General features: G+C 42.7%; 1 protein-coding gene and 1 pseudogene across 6 annotated transcripts in view; one reads left to right on the top strand and one right to left on the bottom strand.

The window, feature by feature from the left end:
- KCNQ5 (potassium voltage-gated channel subfamily Q member 5) overlaps nucleotides 1-21,315 on the bottom strand; it is a 254,367-nt gene that overhangs the window by 38,328 nt on the left and 194,724 nt on the right. For 4 of the 5 annotated variants that reach the window (XM_081904870.1, XM_081904866.1, XM_081904867.1 and 1 more), the window contains exons 4-5: nucleotides 5,699-5,874; nucleotides 3,576-3,701 (exon numbers count right to left, since the gene is read on the bottom strand). In XM_081904870.1, the coding sequence (XP_081760996.1) occupies nucleotides 3,576-3,701; nucleotides 5,699-5,874 (302 nt within the window). Of the gene's footprint in view, nucleotides 1-3,575; nucleotides 3,702-5,698; nucleotides 5,875-14,385; nucleotides 14,471-21,315 lie in introns of those variants that run through there. The other variant, XM_081904869.1, reaches the window with a different exon arrangement.
- Nucleotides 15,402-16,285, top strand: LOC309366378 (mpv17-like protein 2 pseudogene; annotated as a pseudogene). Its single transcript has one exon. The product of its transcript is annotated as a mpv17-like protein 2 pseudogene (transcript).

Below are 21,315 nucleotides of genomic sequence, written 5' to 3' on the forward strand. Positions count from 1 at the left end.
TTCACAAGTCTGCTTCTCAACAGCGGACTTGTTTTTGCCTCCACACTGCAATAGTGTGATTCAGAAGACATTCAGATTGTGAACTAATGTAGGTTCTAACATCCTTAGGGCAGAGCCTTTGCTTATATTTCTCTGTGAAGCACAAAGTACGCCGATGGTGCAATATAAATAAAAAACAATAGTAACGATGAATATATATATATATTTCCCTCAACTTTTAAACAGTCTAACTAACTGGTTTTCCACAACAGCAATCTTAACTTTATATTTTAAACAGGTGTGTTTGTTGGCAGTGCATATAAACCTGGGACCGATGACAAATTGGGAGGGGGAAATGGGCAAGAGTGATAAAACAATTGTATCCTTAGGAGCTATGGAGAAGGGTGCAGCAGGACAGAAGGCCTGGCCCCAAGGCCTCACCTAACACTGAGCAGCAGCACCAACTTGCCCTGGCTAATTGGGAAGGAGTGAATTTGCAGGCCCATGTACAGCAGGCTGGAGGCTGCCGTAGGAAGAGACAAAACAGCACAGAATGACATGACACTGACTTGAGATTGAAATGGCCATAGCATCATTGATTACAGGTGTAAGTAGGCTTTGGCATAGGCATTTGGTATGTATCCTGACCCAATCTGCTTGGCTGATGGCTGATATTTCATCAGGATTGATCCTGGGGTTCAGGATCCCACCATCATGCAGATCTATGGGGAGATCCCGCCAGGATGAAACCTGGGGTGCTCTATGGCCCATTGGCCTCCCAATCTGGGCTTTCAGGCAGAACCCAACCCCTGGACCCTTTAACAGGCTACCCAGAATTTGATCCTGGAGCAGCGGAAGGGGCACCCATCCCTCACACTAGCTTAGGCCTCAGATCCATACCCAATGCGTTTTCCCTGTCAAAAGTTGTGCCAGTTGCTATGAGGAAGGCAAACCTCAGACAGGCACAATTTGTTTGCAGGCAAAGTTCTCCCTGGCCCCGAATACGGTGACGGATTAATACCACAGCAAGGCTATATGCATGCACTACTTGCGTACCTCCAGGCAGGGCCAGTGAATGGGTGGGTGGGACATCTGGTTTTGACTGCACTGCCCATTTGCAGTGCATTCAGCTTTTAAACCCGGCAGCAGACCTGGCTCTGACAGGTCCGCTGCCCGAGCGAGAGCCCTGATTGGCTGCAATCGCCACTGCCGGCTGAGAATGGTAGGTGGTCTTTATAAAAGTCAATTGAGCAAAGCTGGGCAGATGGTCTCACTTGCTTCAAAGAGGATGCCACTGGAGCTCTTGCTGTGAAAGCAGACACTTGTGCTGGAACTGCTGCAGTAACTGCAGGAGGGATCTGATCTGGCTGCCCATGTTTCACACCTTCATTTCTTTTCATGTTTCTTAATCAAATGCCTAAAGACTGAATGAATGATCTCTCATGCATAGCCTGTATTACTCCTGGTTGCTAATGTATAGGCATCCGTGAATGAAATGGTTATAAATAATGAATTATTATTATTATTATGGTTCCCAGGAAAACATTGCAGTATATGTCACAGACAATTTGAGTAACATATGGCTAGAATCTGTGATTAAGGCTGCATACATGCAACATTGCCAGGACACTTATGTTTGTGATTGTAAGCTGTTTTAAACATTTTGTTTTAGTTGCTGGAACCTGCCCTGGGACCTTAGGGTGAAGGGTGTGTAACAAATTAAAATACTACTACTACTACTACTACTACTACTACATTTTATCCTAGAATCAGTGTAGATTATTATTCCCCCCCCCTCCGTGTAGCCCACATTCTATACCTATTGCATATTCTTTGCCCATGAAAAGCACTTCTTGAAGAACTGGTTTCATTCTGGAAAAAAAATTCAGTACAGATTGATTGCGTATAACCTCTCAGTGTATCTATTTGAAAACAGATGTATGCAGTCACAGCAAGGAGGTGTGAGTGGGGGGTGTATCCACACCTGCTCAATGATCTTGTAAGCTGGCATATATCAAGATCAGGACTTCCTTCTGCATTCACCTGGGGCATGCACAGGGAGGAGGCTAGGATAATCTAATCCAGTGTTTCCCAACCTTGGGCCTCCAGATGTTTTTGGCCTACAACTCCCATCATCCCTAGCTAGCAAGACCAGTGGTCAGGGATGATGGGAATTGTAGTTCAAAAACAGCTGGAGGCCCAAGGTTGGGAAACACTGATCTAATCAAAGGGAGGATTTTCAAATGCCCATAGTCACCCTACCCCTGTGGATGACAGAAACTAGAATCAATCAAGACTGAAAGCAACATTTTGAAGTGAAGTATGTACGATTCCAGGTTGATTTGTGTGTGGGTTAGTGTGTACACAGCCTTATGTTATTGAGAACTTTGTCATTTACCTTGCTGTGTGAACAAGAGCTCATGCTTATCTTTCTTTCCTTATTTCATAAAATTTATATGCTGCTTGATTGTAAAAAAACCCAACCAACCTGCAAAGCAGTAAACAAAGTGTACCTTAATTTTGCATAAATGCTTTCGGCAGCTATGACAAAACAATTAAAGGGCTATGATCCGGAATACGCAAAAAAACCTCTCTGTCTCTCTAGCCCTAAGTTTCTATTCTAGAGAATTTAAAATTCCTTTTGTTATGATCTTCAGTTACAGACACATCTTTGAAAAGGTCTGGAACTGGTATATCCAAATTAGGATAATATCAAAAGGCTCTTAATTCCCTAGGTATGTTATTTAATGCAGCAAAATTTATTTCAGTACACTACGGTTAACTGTTAATTAAGCAAACAATCCAAAAATTAATCAAATGTGGTTAAGTGATGAGTGTCTTTTTATTATAATACAGCTACTCTAATTAGTGAAATCTGAAATCTTAATTAACCATACCAAAGGGACACTTATCATTTCTATCCACAGATCATTCTGTCATGTGGGACTAATATGCTTCAAAGCTTCAAATACCAACACAATTCAGCTGCTGCCAATATGACTTAAGGCCTTCTTCTCTGATTATGAACTGGTTTGCATATCACGCTAAGCCAAACCATGGCTTAGACTGCAGGCATAGGCAAACTCTGGCCCTCCAGATCCTTGGGACTACAATTCCCACCATCCCTAGCTAACAGGACCAGTGGTCAGGGATGATGAGAACTGTAGTCCCAAACATCTGGAGGGCCAGAGTTTGCCTATGCTTGGCTTAGAAAGAAATCATAGGCTCCAGGAAAAGAACTCCCTGCCCCTTTGCTCCTTCCTGGTCATTCTGCTTCTGTGCTGCACTGAGCTAAGTAAGTCATAGCTGGCCAAAGCATGCTATCTGAACCTGACTTACAAAGTAATACTGAGCTGTAATCAAGGTTTGTCCTGTGGTTTACAGCTCATGTTTGTATGGGGGAGTTAAATCACAAGCCCTGGACTGGATGATACACCAAGCCGAACCATGACTGCATAGCCGCAGAATGACTGGGCAAGAGCATAGTGGCCACAATCTCCTTTCAATGAGCCTGCATGGGAGCACTTTCATGCTAGGTCATGGTTTTTAAATATTGCATAGTCTAAATCATGTAGTTCAGTTGATTCTGTACTTACTGTGCCCCACCACAGAGCATCTGCATATGTAGAAAATTGAGCATTTGTATCTTTTTCAACCAGGTAGACGAGGAAAGATGAAAAAATCAATACTAAAAATCCTATGTACCAGGCGGTGATTAATTCCTATAGGATAAAAAAAGAGTATTAAAAACAAGTATTTTGACAACCTATCTGTACCAATACAATTTATTGAAATATTTGTACCTCCATATTCTGTAGTTACTTTATTAGTTACATACAAAAAAATTCTTTGTACGCAAATTTTCCTTATACTTTACAATGTATAATTCTGTTTCAGGGCCGAGATGCAATTTGCTTCTTGAGTTAAGCCGAAGAGGTTGAATGTGCTTGGCAGACTTCCATGCCATCACAAACTCTTAAAAAATTCTCCTAAGTTTCAAGAGGTTTGCTATGCAACTTGGCTTTGCTGTTCAAGAAAGAAGGGACCAAAGCCCCTCTGGAGAAGCAGAATGAGTTGCATGGTTCTTTGGATTATGACTACGTAACAGTGATTAACAGAGCAGAGATACTGAAGTCTTAAAAGTAAAATGTTTCAGCTTCCTCTGCTCCAGTGTCAAAGGGGGCTATAGCCAAGATGGCAACGTTCAGAGGTGTGGCATTTGCTGTAGGTAAGTGATTTGAAGTATTATCTTCTAGGACGAGGGCATGGGGTGTTGTTTATATATCTGTATGTTTTCTCTAATGTTTTTGGATCAGATGGTATCTCTAATTGCAACAGCGGACAAGTCAATGCTGCCATGTTTTTTTCAGTAGTTTTTAATTACCTGGAGATTCATGTGGAAGGTGATTCATAAATTAAGAAAATGATAATAATAAATGAGAAAAGCTTATGTCACAGGTTTGTTAGGTGCCATAAAACTCTGTGTAGTTTTTGCTGCAACATACTGACACCACTATTACTGTGGAAATTGATAAATCAGAGAGGCTGTGATAAGCTGAACTGTTCCTTTTTTCTCACTGATTGGGAACACTTTGCATAGGTCAGCTATTCACACATACCAGGGTGGTGAATGTTTTCTGGCAAGGAAGTCAGATTAATATCTCTCCAACCCTTATTGCTTACTTATATTTGACTTGTATCTTTGAGTGTTAGTTGTGCATCCATTTTGTTAGCCATACTGATGTATCACAGTTTTATATTTGCAATCACAATCAAAATGTTGCCAGGCCAAATTTGAAAGGTAGGCAGGCCTTCTCACCTTGTCAATATGAATACTGGGACCTCAAAGTGTAACATGGACTGTTAGAAAGCCCTTTTGCAAGCAGCCCCATGTTGCTCTTAAGCCTGTCAAAAACTGAAATTCAAAGAGCACCCCAGGGTTAGGGTTTTCAGAGGTTTAGAGAGCAGTGCTGGGCTGTTTGAAAGACCTCTTGCAAGTATTCCTGTGCTGTTCTTTAAACCCCACCCCCCAGTATAGTTTAAAGAACCATGGATTGTTTAGTTAGCCAAAGGCCTGTGGGAAGAGGAATGCTTTTGCCTGGTGCCTAAAGATATGTAATGAAGGCACCAGGTGTGCATCCTTGGGGATAGCATTCCACAAGAGGGTGGCTACCACAGAAAAGGCTCGCTCTCATGTTGTTACCCTCTGGACCTCTTGTGGAGGAGGCACATGAAGAAGGGCCTCAGATTATGATTGCAGGGTCAGAACCAGCACTTTGTATTGGGTCCAGAAATTAGTTGGCAGCCAGTGCAGTCGGGCCAGGATTGGTGTAATATGCTCAGTCCTCCTTGCCCTGGTGAGCAACATGTTCCAGCATGGGAATGGAAGCTAGTTTGGCTGTGTGGGCCAATTCCTAGCAGGGCAACTTGGCGCAGCCATTGTAGAATGGAACCCTCACCCATCAGCTGACATCAGCCTCCATCAGTGGCACCAGTTCATTAGCAGGTGGTTTTTGAGAAATGGCCCCACAGGTTATATCTGACCCCCATGGCGAGGTGAAGGGTACCTACCCGAGATATACACACAAATGTGAATGGTCGATGCAGAACAAAAACCACTGCTACAGGATTCTGTATTTCCTTTTTTTTTTTAGCATGAAATACATGCATGAATGACTGACAAAATTCAGAGAAGTGAAGGATATGAACAGGCCCTTACCTTGCTATGTGCATAAACCACTGAACCTAACAATTTCCAGGTTCCTCCTCTTCGGTCCATGCGCACCATGCGAAGGATCTGTAGGAAACGAAGACTTCTCAGTGCTGATGTTGCAAAAATGTTACCCTGAGTTTTTGCAGAAACAACTGCTATTGAAGCGATGAGAACAATGATGTCTGAAAGAAATACATTACAAAATACATTAATTTACGCATATGGACCAGTAATAGCTTGATAGCATATTCTCATATGCTGGGTGAATTGGATGGCTTTGTATGTTAAGAATATTCTTTAACAGTCTTTATGCTGAAAGAAAGTGAATTGTAACAACAACATCCCTATAAATGCAAAAAATACAATACTATAAAATGTTGCATTGACCAGTGCTAAGTTCTATCAAAAGAAATGCCCCTTTACTCAATTTACAAAAATAAACACTTTACAAGAATACATAATACACAATCATCTAACCCAAGTTCTTAGACAGCCTCCAGTTATTTCCGGCATGTGCTCTACAGTCCTCATCTAATTTGTGTGTGCCAATTTCATGGGACCAAACTTTTAACTGAAAAGGATCTAATATAAGTATCTCTCACTAAAAGTTCTATGTAGCTCACATACCTAGTATTGGGAACCAGTCAAATTGTAATAATTTGAAGAGTAGCTATTTAATTGGAAGAGCCCACCCTTTTCTGCTCCTGTTAATAGATGGAATTGTTAGCAACACATTTGCCCCCTTTGGCTACCCCTTCACTGAGAATAATCGGGAGCAGTGATAATAACTGAAAATGCACCACAGGGATGGAATCATCATGCTGATGCAATAAATTTATAGCAGCAATTCTTGTATTAGATTAGCATTCTGCTGACATACTAGCTTTTCATTGGCAAAGCTTTTATGTAGGAAGGTACAATTCCTTCATCTGAAATTTGAAAGTCCAGGAAAGGGTGTATAGCATGCTTTGCTTATATATTTGAATCATTTTACTTTACATTAGATTAGCATCTATTCCAGTCTCAATCTAAACCCACTGACATGGGAGTGACAGCTTAATCTTATGTTTATCTACTCAGAAATAAGTCCCACAATGCACAATAGGGTTTACTTCCTACTAAGTGTTTTAAGATTTGCCAGTGTCATATTGGGAAGCAAAATACTGTATTTATTGGGACAAACAAATGTTTACAATGCAGCATGTGAGCTTTTGAGTCTATTTCAGACTAGATGAACTGCCACATGACTATTTGTTGATACTAATAAATTTAATATTTTACTGACGTTATGAATTTGTTATAATGGACCAGTGGAGCTATCTGATTTAATATATGTCCATGGAGCTTACTTCCATGGAGCTTACTTCCCTGTTCTAGCCACATTTCAAATCATTTGCACCTTTCCCCAAGCAAAGTGTTGATAATGAAAAAGCTACCTGTTTTGTTATCTTATAGGCAGGACAATGGACCTGTTATTGCCATGTCCTGAGTTTCAGGTGCTTTATTGTAGCTCCCTTATTGTAGCTGCTTGCCCTATTGTAGCTGCTCCCCCCCCCCCAAAAAAAAATATCTATGGCACTATTTAATCATGTTCTTAATGAAGCCCTGAAATGGGAATGTTTTCTAAGGTAAGCTACCTTTCCCTGTGCTGATTCTGGAATTCCCCACAAGATCCACTTATCCCAAGTGATTCCATAATTTAGAGGTTACCAAAGCAGGAGAGTCACATTGCTCTAATAACCATCTCACTGTCTTGGGAGATGACAGCCAACTCTTGAAATACAACCCTCAGTACACCAAAGGTCTGAGATGGATGAGTGTTGAAAGCATTTTGCACCTTTCAGAAACTGGCGTTTAGATTAAATTTAGAGCTTTCGCATGTCCTGAAAAACTAAAAGTGACTGGGTTTTTTGGGGGGTGGGGTGGGCAAAATTCTATGCTATTTCTAGATAAATATCAAATTCATTGGGAGCAGAGGTGGTAAAATTTGTTCCAAATAACCTTTCAATGCAGATAGTCGTACACTGATGTGCTTGTAGATGAGGTTATTGTCCTCATGGAATAAATTCCACATGTGGAATAGAACCTCCCCTCCCTCTCCTCTCCCAGCAACCCCCCCAAAAGCTGGGGGAACCACTAGGGCAGATATGGAAAGGGAAGGAGCAGGAGACAAGATTCCATTGTGCAGTTGGAAGTCATTCCACGAGTCCAATGACTTCGTTATATACAACCCGTGATTTGTGTGTGTATGTAAAAAATTGACAAGCAAAATACAGATAGACTTTGAATTGTTTATGTTTCAGTTTCTTTGTCAATTGCACAGTTGTATTTGCGGTTTTTTTTTTAAATATAAAAAAAGTTAAACAAGATTTTAAACCAGCATTAAACAGGCTTTTCATCATTCTGGACTCTGAATTTACCCCACAATTTTAACTATTATTTTTCACACAAACTACTGGAACAGTCACAGCTAGTTTGAATGTTGTGCGTTGGCCTTTTCATAAGCTTGAATTATAGAGCTATCTATAGTGTAGTGGGCTTGACTACTCTGAGCAGACTTAGGGATTGTAATTCAAAACCATTAGACTTTTAAGCCTTGTTCTGAGGGCAACTTGTGTGTGAGGTGACTTTGCCCAGCAGCATGGGCCCAGAAAGCAGTGTGTGTGTAATGCTGCATCTCTTTGCAACTCTTGTGAGGTCTCACAGAATGCTGGGCATCCTGCATGATTTTGGGAGATGCAAGAGGAGCCAAGAGCTTAAAAGGCCTCACCCATGAGGATTTGTGGCCATTTTGCCCTACAAGCTTCCCACCCACCTGCTCTTGGTGATAGAGCCTCACTGAACTAACTACCCGGGTCACTGCTTTACAAGGCCAGAAAGAAGTTTTTTTCCTTCCAAACTTGAGTTGGCCCTCAGTTGGAGTTTTTTCTGCCTTTCCCTCAGTGACATTATGCTTTGCTTACATTAGGTGCTGAGATAATTCTGTACTTTTGTGGGGCAAAAATGGCATAGGGCAAGTTCAGCACAGTAAAGGGGCTCCCATAAGGGGCCTGAGGAAAGGGTTGACTAAGGCATGCTACCTGGCTGGAATTTTTCACCCTGGCCGCCCAGTGAGAACCTGGATGCCTGGCTTGTACCACATCGGGGTTCAACGCTGGGTGATCACCACGGATGGGATAAGGGTGGGGTGCCATGCTCTGCCATTCCACCAGCATGGGCTGACTGGAATGAGGCAATAATCCTTGCCTTACTGTGATGCCAACCCTGCTTATCTGCTGTAGTCATTAAAGTTTCAACCTGATTTCACCCATCACTGCTGCCCTGTTTCAGTTATTACACTGCTCTCATGGGTCACAGAATGCATTGTCTTTCTATACATATGTGTAAGAGAAGAAGGTTCATCATTTTATAAAACTGCTGTTAGTAGTCCTTCCAAAAGGATTCCATATGCCACCTTCATGTTATTGTTAAGGTATTTCTGGCTTGCACGTTACTAATTTTCACACTAGTTATCTATTTTGTGCACAGATGGTACGCTTATGTTATTCCGGGCTTTTATAGATTTTTGCTTCCATACTGATTTTATTTATTGTCTACTGATATAAGCTTGCCTGATAATAGACATGTGTTGAAATGTGTTGGGAATTTCAGCCATAAGTTCTTTGTGGTTTCTGACTTAGAAGTGGCTATTTTTATTGCGGCTGCCCGCTCCTTATTTGCTTTTGACATGATTTCTCAAATGTGCACTAAAACCTGTAGTTGCTTTCCTAACATACTTCATGTGGCATCCAGGGAATTTGCATTCTACGAACACTACACTGCTGGCTTTGCAGGTGATATTCTGTTTACTGTACTGAGGCTGGTTAGTCATTCTGTTTCTTAAGGACCTGGTTGCCCTAGTATTACTTCAGTTCTTAGTTTGTGTAGGTCTGGAGCCACCTTCCCCAACCCGGTGTTGTCCAGGTGTTTTGAACCACAACTCCCATATGCCCAAGCCAGCATGGTCAGGGATGATGGGAGTTGTAGTCCAACAACGCCTACAAGCTTCTGTGTCTTAACCAATTTTCTCAGGAAGGGAGTCTGAGGAACTGAGGCATATAGTAGCAAAGAGAGACAAAATTCTAGGCTCTCCAAAAAGAAAAGCCCTGCCTAACCTTTTGTCAACAAGGATATGGACAGGAGTGTATGTTGTGTTCTTAAATTTTCAAAAAGCTTTCAAAAGCTAAAAGCAGTCGTGAGATGAAGGAGCAGGTCCTCTTATTGATTGGTAACAGGTTAAAAACCAAAAAGCACATTTATCACAATGGAAGGATTTGCCACAAGAGCTCAGTATTGGGATCTCTGCTTCCTTAATTGCAGTTAAATGATCTGATTGGCAGAGGGGAGCAGTAATGAGGTGATAATGAGTTTGCTTATTGTTCAGGATGCTGAAAACAAAAGAAGATTGTGAGGGGCTCCAAAAGGAGCTTTCCAAAATAGGTGAATGGCAAATGTGATTCAATGTAAGCAAGTGTAAAGTTATGCACACTGGAGCGAGACACCCTAACATCATATATATGCTTATGGGGTCTGAACTGGGTGTTCCTTCAATTGCTTAAACCACCCACTTCAGACCTGAGGTAGTTTTCATTGAAGTTGCAAAAACATTTCAATCTGCAGATGATGTTTTTGTGTGTGTTCTGGAGGAATTCCATTTTAAATGAATGTGAGCATCAGTGGGTTGATTGTAAAGATCTGTGACTATCTTGTTTTTTATGTGACAAGAAGAACATCCGATATGATTTGTAATGACTCTATTAAGTGCACATTTGATGGTGGGATGGATGGTTGGTATCATTCTTAAATTGTTCCAAACTTTTGTTGCTCGTGGTCCAGATGACAAAGGATGTCATAAATGCATCGCCAACAAATGAGCAGCTTGTTGGTGGGCTCCTTAACTATGACTTATTCAGGCTTCTCAAAAATAAATTGACATAAAATGGAGCCATGCAGATGCCCAGGAGCAAACTTAACTAAGTCATCCTTAAAGAGCCCACCAACAAGCTGCTATTATGGTGGTGATACATTGGTGACATCTTTGTATTGGTGAACAGAATCGGTAGCAAACGAATGCTAGAACATACTTAAGGAGTTATTTTCAACTAAGTTACACTCAGAGTAGACCCCAATGAAAACAATGCACTTGTTAGTCATGTCCTTGAATTCTAAGGAGCCTCCTCTAAATCTACTGCACAGAACCAAAGAAAAATATTAACTCTGTCCCACCATCAAAGTTACATGCTACACCGCCACTGAAAATTAATATAGTCCTTTCCTGGATGATAGTCTTGTCATCAAGCAAAACAAAGTAACCACAAACAATTCATGCAAACTACTGTCCTTCCATTTGCACAAACAAAGTATGTCAAAACAGTGTTCAGATTCCTATATCCTGCCCAACATTTACTTTTAGATGTTTTACATGTAGCACTTTTCTGTTTTTTAAAAACATTTTTTATTAAAGATTTCTTGGTTTACAAAAGTATGTGCAATGTCTCTTCTTTCTATAGATCAGTTTCATTTGTTGAGACATTAGTGTTACATTAGGAAGAATAGGGGGGAAGAGGTGGAGGGAGCCATGGTGAGTGGGGTGGAGTCGGATGGCGATGTTTCTATTTTACTTAATGTATGTTTGGGGTTTTGTGTCAGCATCGTTTGTGCAGGTTCTCTTTGCTGTTCGCTTGTTTTCCTTTGGTGGTGAGGCAGGTTGGGGTTGGCCTAGAGTGTGGTTGTTCGTTTGTGATTGGCTGTGGTGAACTTTGTTTTCGTGTGTGAGTGGGGTGGGTGTTTTTGGATCAGGTTAGCCATATTGATTTGTATGCTGTTGGTGGATTCTTGTTGCTGTCTTGTTGGGCTGTGTATGTAATAAAGGGGAACCATTTTTCTCTGTTAAAGAAACTGGATTTATCTGCTTAAAGCCAGACAAGTTATGATTAATCATCACCTACTAGTAAAAAGTAATTGGCAAGGTATCTTCAGGAAATTCTCTGAATAAATGGCTCTGTCTTGATTTTTGCAGATGTTGTCATTTTAGCCAAAAAGTCTCTTGAGTTCTCAAGAACATATACAATACTCTCTGGATGGAAATCCTGTTAATTATCAACATGGGAAATATTAATTACCCAGCCTCTTCAGTTTTACAATTTTGTTTCAAGTTGCAAGACAACTTAGTGTTTTATGATATAAGAAACTAAAGTGGCTTAGATTTCATAATAATCCTGAGTAACAACTTGGACTGGGATGTGAAAATTCCTTTGAGCTATTGCTGTGCAATACAATAATAGTCTTCTCTGGTAGCAAAAATTTGGGGGGGGGGAAGGGTGCTATATTTGAATTACCTACTCAATGGGAATTTTTGGAATGCATCTCTTAGCACTCAGTGCACTTCAAACTACCTTTAATAACGTGGAAGAAAGCAATTTCAAGAGGCCATTACCCCAAATATTATTGCTTTTTGGTCTGTCCCCCCCAAATGGGGACAGCTATTCACCTTGGTTTGTAAGTCATCATGGTTCTACTCAGAGTAAATCCATGCCCATTAATTCCAATGCCTCTACCCCGAGTATGATTCACAACCCTTTGTGTTAAAAGGAAAACGCAGACCACTTGTTAAACTGAATTGGCTGAAATAAATAATCCAGGATAGAAAGAAGCCTGTAGGAGTCCACAAAATTGCCATGTATGCTGGTAAGCGGATGGTCTTTTCCCTCCCGACAGCAACCTCACACAACTCATGGGATGCTATTACAAAGCCCTCAAATTTTTATAACCAAACTTGCTTCAAAATAGGGGTGGAGAACATTTTTTCACCCAAGGGCCTCATTTCCCTCTGGGCAACCTTCTCGAGACCATGTGCCAGTGGTGGGCAGGGCCAGAGGCAAAAGTATAATATAGTTTTGTGTAGTACAATTCCACACACACGGACTGCCCTGTCCACTATCTAGACAAGCAAGAGGCATGTTCAGAGTTCAAGGACATATTCCAGCCGGACAAAAACACTTGAGGTGTGAAGCAGGGCTAATGAGGGATGTGGCCTGGGGCCAGATAGAGAGGTCTGGGGGCCACATTCAGCACCCAGGCCTGAGGTTCCACACCTCTGCTTTAAAAGATAACAAGTCCCCATCCTGCCAGATGGAATTCAAAGGCTTGCAAAGAGACATATTTATGGGAAGGCAAACTGGAGTAGCTCAGCAAATCTGAGGCAGTAGCAATGAGCATGCCCAGACCCTGTGAAGACTGGGAACATTTTGCAAGCTGAGTTCCAGCCAGCTCCCTCTTTCACTTTCCGTTACTGAGTTCAACTGCTACCCCTTTGGCTCATGCACACAGGCAAATCCAGGCAAATCCAGCCTGTGGTACTTACTGACAACAAGCTTAGACACTTCTGCTCAGAAGTAAATCCCACTGAGTGCAAAACAACAACAAAACAAAAAAAAATTCCCCCAAGTAGATGGATCTACTGGGTGTTTAGGAGAAGATGGGTGAGTTATTGGGGCTGCCCTACCACTTAAAATATCCCCTTAAAGCAAGTTCCCCTAAAGTCAACCTCAGTCCTGCAGTTGCAAGGAGGCAGCCTGACAAAGTAAGGCAAATCTTCCTCGCCCCACTCCCTCAGGCTTTTCCCTCACCTGTCCTGACAGAGAGAAAAAAGGACAGGAGATAATATTCTCCCCAGCTTCAGCACTGTCTTAAACACCTCCGAGTGTGCATATACAACAACAACAACAACAATCTTTATTACGGCCCAGAGACCCAACAAAACATTACAAATCAATACAGAGTTCATACAGCCTACCTCCAGGTGCATATGCGGATGTTAGTGACTCAAAGGATTGCATATTCCTATGCTGTAGCAAGCTGGCCCAACAAAATACTTAACTGCCTCAGTTGTATCTCTTATTCTGCTATTAAAATAGTGAAATATATGCTTATACCAACCAAACACTGCATGCATTTTCAGGTACATATTTACAGAAATACAGACAGGATGATGTCCAACAAAGCCATACTCAGATTCATGAGTATCAATGGACCTACTCTAAGGTATTTTAAGTTATGTGGAATATGAAACATCCACAAATAGGTCATTTCCCACCTGCATTGCTGCAGCATGTTACATAGAACTGGGTGGGAAACCATTTTCTGCCTGAGGGATGCATACCTTTGTGGCCACATCCCAATGCAGGGCACAGCCAGAAGCAAACATAGGCGTGTCAGGAGACAAAGAGTAGTTAGAATAATGGATGTTATTTTTACCTGTGTATAATAGACTAAATCCCAGATTTGTCTGCCAGGCCCTGCCCTTGCTCTTTAATTCTTGAAAGCTCTAGCTAGCAAAGGAATTCTGTAGTCCATCTATCAACGTTGGCTCTTCTATTTTCCAAACGCCTTCCAAGCCCAGTTCACTTTGCTGCATGTGGCAGGACAGAATTTCAAACAAATACATGCTCTCCCAAGCCCACATTCCCAGCATGTTCACACTCCTGTCTCGGCTACGTCTATGCTGGCTTGGTCATGCCCACAGAATGGAAGGTGGCTGGGTTCCCAAGAACATGCTCTACAGTGAGCTGGCGTCAGGTACCAGGCCTGTTGGCAGACCAACTCTGTGCTATAAAGAGGTCTGCAAATGTGACAGGAAGGCTGGCAACACCAACCTTGCCACGCAGGAATCCCTTGCGGACAACTGCAGTGCCTGGAGACAGACAGGTTGCCTATCCATAGCATGGACCAGAGGCAAAATGACTGCTGGGAGGAGAACAGAGAGAGGAAACGCCATGGTGCCTCTGCAGAAGCACAACTGTACGCCTTCATGTGCCCCAGCTGCAACAAAACTTGTCTCTTCCACATCGGTCTCTGCAGCCACAGCAGACGCTTCCAACAACTTGACCTCACCCCCAAAGGTGCACTCTTCCATTGCCGCCCCCCCCCCCCGGATGCCAAATGTTATTTTCTTTAAAAGTGTAAATGGCTCTGCTTATTTTGCATTTTACTGTATGTACGTCCGAATCCTCCCCCAGAACTGAAAGTGAGAGCCACTACTTTATGAGGGTAAGATCACCTAAGGCCCACTGGGCTACTTCTCTTCTTTTTGGGGTGTGGAGGTGGGTAGAGAGGGGTTACACAACCACAAATGATTGTACAAAGAAGCAGCAGCAGCCCAGTGGTCAGGGAAAAGAGTGAAAACATTTTTTCACCTGAAATAGCCAGGAAGTTCTGAAAACCTTTCCTAGCTATTTTCCAACTTATTGTAGTTGTTTTTAATGGGATGCTATTATATCGAATTTGAATCTCTAAAAACTTGGCTATAATTTGCTTTGTATAGGTCTTCATAATGAAAGCTGAAGGTTATTTTGTTTGTTTGTGATTGTAAGTTGTTTTGTATGCTTTCTTTAGTGGAAAAGCAACTACTTTATAGGTATCCTGTTCAGGGTCATCAATCAAGGGCCCAATTAAGATAAAGTGCATTTACGTTCTCTTGAAATAAAAAGGATGTAAGCAAAGTAAAAGTTTATTTTCTTTGGACTGCTCATCTTAAGTGATGTAAGAAACAGCTATATTTACATGTACCTGTTCAGTTGATGCAATTTATTTTTCTGCTACGTGTGTGCTGTGCAAGACGCTGAAGATCAGCCATGACATCATAATAAAGCACAAAAGTAAAATTCTTCACTAGAATACTATGATGTATTTCCTGTGACTCATCATACATGCCTGCTGTAACATCATTCTTCCTCAGGTCCTCACAATGAAATAATCCTCCTAAAAGCACAATGCAACCACCCCTGAAAAAGAATACCTTCAGTCTGGGAAAGGAAGGCTGAAAGTTCAGAAAAATGCTCTCAACATAGTTACCGGATCTGCATGCATTTGTTTCAGAGGAGAAAGAGAGGAAGATGCGGGCCCGTATTATACAACAGCTAGCCGCAATGGCCCGCTTCTATGCACCATTGTTTGGAGGGCGGAACCTTATCATTACCAATACAGTGAGTAGCGGTTTATTGCTGGGAATTGCAGATCTAGTCCAGCAGTCTTTGGAACGAAGGCAAAATCCCAAACACAAGTGGGATGTTGAACGTGCATCTCACATGTTTATAACGGGATGCACCATGGGACCGCCCCTACATTACTGGTACACCTTGGTAGACAAACTAACCCCGAGAAAAGGACTTGGACACATCAAAGTTGTCATCATCAAGGTAACAATAGATCAGCTTTTTGCTCCATTTTTCGGGTGCTGGTATTTCATGACAATGGGACTACTTCAAGGTCACACTGTGGCAGCCAGCTGGAAGGAATTTAAGGAGAAATTCCCGGAGTATTTCTTAGCAGAACTCACTGTGTGGCCAGCAGCTCAGATGGTCAATTTCCTATTTCTTGCCCCTCGCTATCGAGTGCTATTTGTGAATGTAGTGACCTTGGGGTGGAACATATATCTTTCATATCTCAAACACAGAAGTTGAGGACTGCAAGGAACTGGAAGCAGAAAAGTGAAGCACAAGTATACTTCTCTGGACTGAATGTGTTGGCTCAAAATACAGATTTGATACTGCCCCCCCCCCTGGAATTTTATTGTTACAGTCTTTGCTTTTTTCTTTTTTTAGATAAAAAGGTGTTGGTACTCACCATGAAATTGTTACAGTAAATGCCACACTTTTAACATGGGGGAAAGGCACTGCATACCCTGGAGTACCCCCAGAAAAAAAGCACTGGTTACAGTCCTTTTCACAAAAAGCAAGGTAGAATAATGTTTCCCTATCCTAGTTTCCCCATGTATATTTTTTAAAAATTAAACATAATTCATTTGTTTCATAAAAATTATATACTGATTGATTGTAAAAAGAAAACCATTAAAGATGGTTTACAAACAGAATAAAATGATAAAATCATCAGTAAAACCCATTAGAAACAACTATTCAAAATACTGTACACAAGACTAGGTTAAGAATCCAGTTCTAAACTGAACAAGGGACTCCATTGTATTCATTCATCTCAAAAAATTATATGCCTTTTTCCAGCTATTAGCAACTGCTCAAAGACATTTACCTCAATTGATCATTTTTTAAATGTACAAGCACAGGAGAGGTTAAAAACCGAGAATGCAAGTGGTTGTATTGAAAGTAGCCCTCAGGAGAACGTTCCATCAGCCCAAGGATTTCTCCTTGTGAGGGAATGTTCTTCCCATCTCCTCTCCCATCACCCCCTAAATCTCTTCTGGAGGTTCTCCCAACCTTCCAGAGCAGATCTGGAGATTGCTTGTGGTGCATGCGAGAGAGGGAAGTCCCCTTGAGCTGGTGCTAATCCTTGTGCTAGTGCAACAATTTAGTTGGAACACCACCCAGTTATTATTTCTGAGTAAACATACAGTGTAAAGGACTTAAATAATTGGGGGGGGGGGGGAAATCTGCCCCAGGAAAGGTATACAATTCAGAATTTTTCAGCCTAGACTGAGTCATAGGGCAAACATTTCAGATGTAAATGTCCCAGGAAACCGAAACAAAGTGCAATAGAGCTTTGTTCCAGGAAACAGAGGGCTTATCTACATTTACCTTTTGTACCACACTTTCCAGGCATAGGTTCTGCTTTAAAGCTCTGCATTTGAGCTTTTTGTCATCCCCCCACCCCATTTCCCCCACAAAAACTCATGCTTTATTGCTCAATCGCAGCAATAATCAATTTGGGTTTCCCATGGATTGACATTTGCTCTGCTCTGACTGGGCACCAAAGAGCAGGTTTTTGCAGGGAAAGTTCCAGAGCCAAAAAGAAAAAGGCGCCGGGACATACAGCTTTAAAGTGCAGTCCTTGCGTGGAAAGAGCGGAGGAAAAGTAAATGTGGATAAGCCTTAATTCAGGGGTCAGCAAGGTTTATCTTGCGTGGGCCGGATCGGTCCCACGGAGATCCTTCCATGGGCCGGAACACGTGCGTGCGTGAGTGCGCCTGCTCACGATTTTCGGCATCTGTGCAGACCCGGTTTTCGGTGCTGCAGAAGCAAGTCCCTGCACCCACACAGCACGCGAGTGGGCAGCTCGGTTTAGGGCCGGCTCGTGGGCCGGTCAAATGACCTCTGTGGGCCGCTTCCGGTCCATGGGCCTTAGGTTGCTGACCCCTGCCCTAATTCATGTTTGCTCAGTTTATGCAGCTCAGTCTCCTCCTCTGGCTTGGGGACATACTACAAATTATTCTTTCCAGATTTGAACTACTAACACTGCAGTCCAAACCCCCTTTTTGCTGGACTGCACAGGGTTGGGTTGGGCAGAAATGTCTCTCTGATCACCCATGCTGACTCCCACCCAGAGAGAGATGCCAGCATCACTCAGCTAGTGTGGAGCTCCCCATTTTGCCTGCCGCATGTGCGGGTGAGAGTACCATTGGCTGGGCCCCCACTATCAACAGCCTATGGAAATCAGTGAAATGGGTATTCAAGGGTCAGAGAGGGGCTGAGCCAGGCCAGTATCCACTGAATGCTGAGCTGGCCCTGCTGCCATCACATGACGGCATTGAGCCCAATTGCCAAAGCAAATTCACAGCAATTTGCCTGCCCACTACATTCTGCCCTGGTGGGAGCAGCATGGCAGTCCCATTATGTCTGGCCAGAGCCTGGATTGCACCCTTACTCTTGATTTAGGAATTCTTGGCTGGAAAAATAACAGCAGCATCTGAAACATTTGCACCCCTTTCACCCATAAGCACAGGGGCAGGGCTGGTCTGAACCCCTGGGCCGTGTGAGGAAGCAGATTTTGAGGTATAAATGGGGTAATTAAAATGGCCAATGATGTCGTTTATTGTTCTGTGCTTGCCACTGGGGAACAGAATTTTGAGTTTCTGACTCAAGCACCAAAACATCTTGGATCATCTCTGCCTCCAGCTGCTTATTTCTTCATGAACAGCCCCGTGTTGGTGAGAGCATCAGAGCTGCTTACATTCTTCTCTTGCCCACTTCCAATCTGTTTCAATTGTGCAACTGCACAGGAGATGGTCCTGGTGGATTGTTCTCACAAGCTGAAGTTGCTGGTTGTTGCTTTAATTAAATTTGGGAAGCATTAAAGGAATGGAATAAAGAATAATCGCTTGTCACAATTCAGGAAAGATAACACATTTCTTTCAAAAACAAGAAACCCACAATATGACTCAACAATCAGTAAGAAGGAAGGAACAGAAGGCAGGGAATGAACAGCCTCAAGAACCTCACAGCTGGATCCTCCTACAGCAGGATGATTTCCCCAGCTTCTTACTGACATGATTGGTACACTGGCTGGTTCTCAAATGCCCTCTTGTCCTGAAGGTATGGCCTAGAACTGAATTAGTTCTGGTGAGGGCTTGCAGGTCTCCACAGATCAGAGGTAAAACACACACCTGAAGGATTAAAGAATAGCTTGCTAATAGCTTACAAAACAGATTAATGTTCAGCGATGCATGGCTTTAGCATAGGAGCAAGCAGAACTGCCATGCAGACTAATTTGCTAAACAGAAGTACTGGCTTGGGTTGAAATTACTATACTCTGGTGGACTCATAAGGAATGCAGAAGAGAGTGTGTGGAAAAAAAGACCCTCTGAATGTACTCTCTGCAAGAAATTTACAGACAGCAACAGCATCTGTAGTAGTTTGCTGGTGGGCTGCTTGAGTCCACTATAAGGCACTAGTACATAGGGTTGGGGGAACCTGAGACTCTTACTAAAGAGCTTTACTACATAGCGGACTAAAGGTATGGTGTGTGTGTTGATGTGCATTAGCTGCGAAGATAGCATCACTCAATGTGGGGCACTAGCATCATGGCTGGTGCTGCTACCACTTAACAGTAGTAAACTCAGCCCCAGGAACAAACCCGCTGTGCCTCAACCTCTCAAGGGCATCCAGTGTCCTCCCCTCTTCAGTGGTGCTTTGTTGTTGTACTATCATATAAGCCACCTGTGTCCACATTGACCTCCCCACCTGTTTACTATAGCAGCTGACCTAGGAAATTTGCGCTTGGACACAAATGCAAGCAATTGAAAGGCATAATAATATTAGCAGCAAACGTGCCAGCTGTTTTAATATCAGGTGGTGCAAGTAGGGGATGATAGCAAGAAGTTGGGAATGTGGTTAAAACGCCCATGTTAAAATAAAGCACCCAGCATCATAATCATAAGCTTTTAAGAAGACTCTCGTGCCATTCTGCTATTATAAATGCATGAATGCTGCTGCTCAAACTTCTAAGTTCATCTATTGTGATCTGAAAAGGTAACAATTATCTAGTGAGGTATAAAGAAGGGAGGGCAGGGGGTGGAGAACCACCTTTCCCATATACACATAACCTCTAAAGGAATTTTCTAATTAGCTACAACAGTTCTGTCAGTAGAGAGGACTTTAAATTCACACAATTATTTAAAAAAGGGGGGGATGCTACACTTGCTTAAACAAAGCCTGACACTCAAAACTGAATGTATCATGCTTTTAATTAGAAATTAATATTTCAATTAATTTAGCATCGGCATGCGCAAGGTAAGAGAGAGGCTCATTTGTAGCCTTGTCTGTGTCAGGCATGTTCATATTTAATCCATTTTGTTTATTACATCTGCATTCCCGCAGCTGCCTCCAAGAACAGCTAGGTATGGTTGTCCCTCATTTTGTTGAGGAAGGTTAGGCTGAGAGATACTGACTCCAAGAGCTTGCCAGGCAATATCAGTAGCAACTCAGCCAGCCAGCCCTTCTTGTCCTGCACCTCTTTTTCCACAGCAGGCACCCAGGAAGTAGAAAGATCGAATAGCAGTACCCCTTGCAAGTTCTTAGGCACCTCCATTTTCTTGTCCTCTTCGCCATCCTCCACAGCTGATTTCCAAGGGTTAATCAGGAGTAGCTTCTTGGGGCGCTTTCTTCTTCTACCACTTGCACCCCAAGAGTAAGAGAGATATCAATCAGCAGCCCCTCCTCAGCTTCAGCCAGCTTGGTATCTTTTTCTTTTGCCGCTGGCTCTTGGCATGGAGTCACACTTTATTCTCCCTGGAGACTTCTCCCCCACACTTTCAGCTGCTGCTGCATCTGCTGCTCATGGTCATCTCGCATCTGCTCCCATTGTTGCCTTTGGTGCTCATGCATCAGCTTCAACTGCAAAGACTGCTGTTATTCCTTCCTCCATTTTTGACTTCTAGGCCTTCTTTCCAGGAAACACAGATCCCACTTCTAACACCAGTGTTACAAAAGCCCGGCGCTTGTCCCTCTCTCTGCCAAGCCGTGGCAAAGGTGCATGGGATCTCAGGCACACACACGGGGTCTTGTGTCCCTTTTGAGAGTAGAAGACACAGTGGAGACTGTTGTGCTTTAAGAAATAGGGTTTATTCACCTACTTACACCCTCTGTCTGCTTGGAGGGGATTCAGATCTTACAGCATGGCCCAAAGCTTTGCAGGCAGTCTTTCCTTCACCCTCACCAAGATGGATCTTCCCTTTCTTCTTCTCAGAAGCCAGAGCCCTCCCCCAGAGAAGTTACCCTGGCAACCTTCCAAATATCCAGTCTCTGGTCACACCTGGGGCAAGGAGTTGTTGAAGACCCTCAATGGCTATTGTAATGCTAACAGCTCTGCTCTTCCCTCAGCCTGCCCAGGAATCCCCT

This window comes from Podarcis melisellensis, assembly GCF_964234715.1.
Source record: "Podarcis melisellensis genome assembly, chromosome: 3".
NCBI classification, from domain to species: domain Eukaryota; kingdom Metazoa; phylum Chordata; class Lepidosauria; order Squamata; family Lacertidae; genus Podarcis; species Podarcis melisellensis.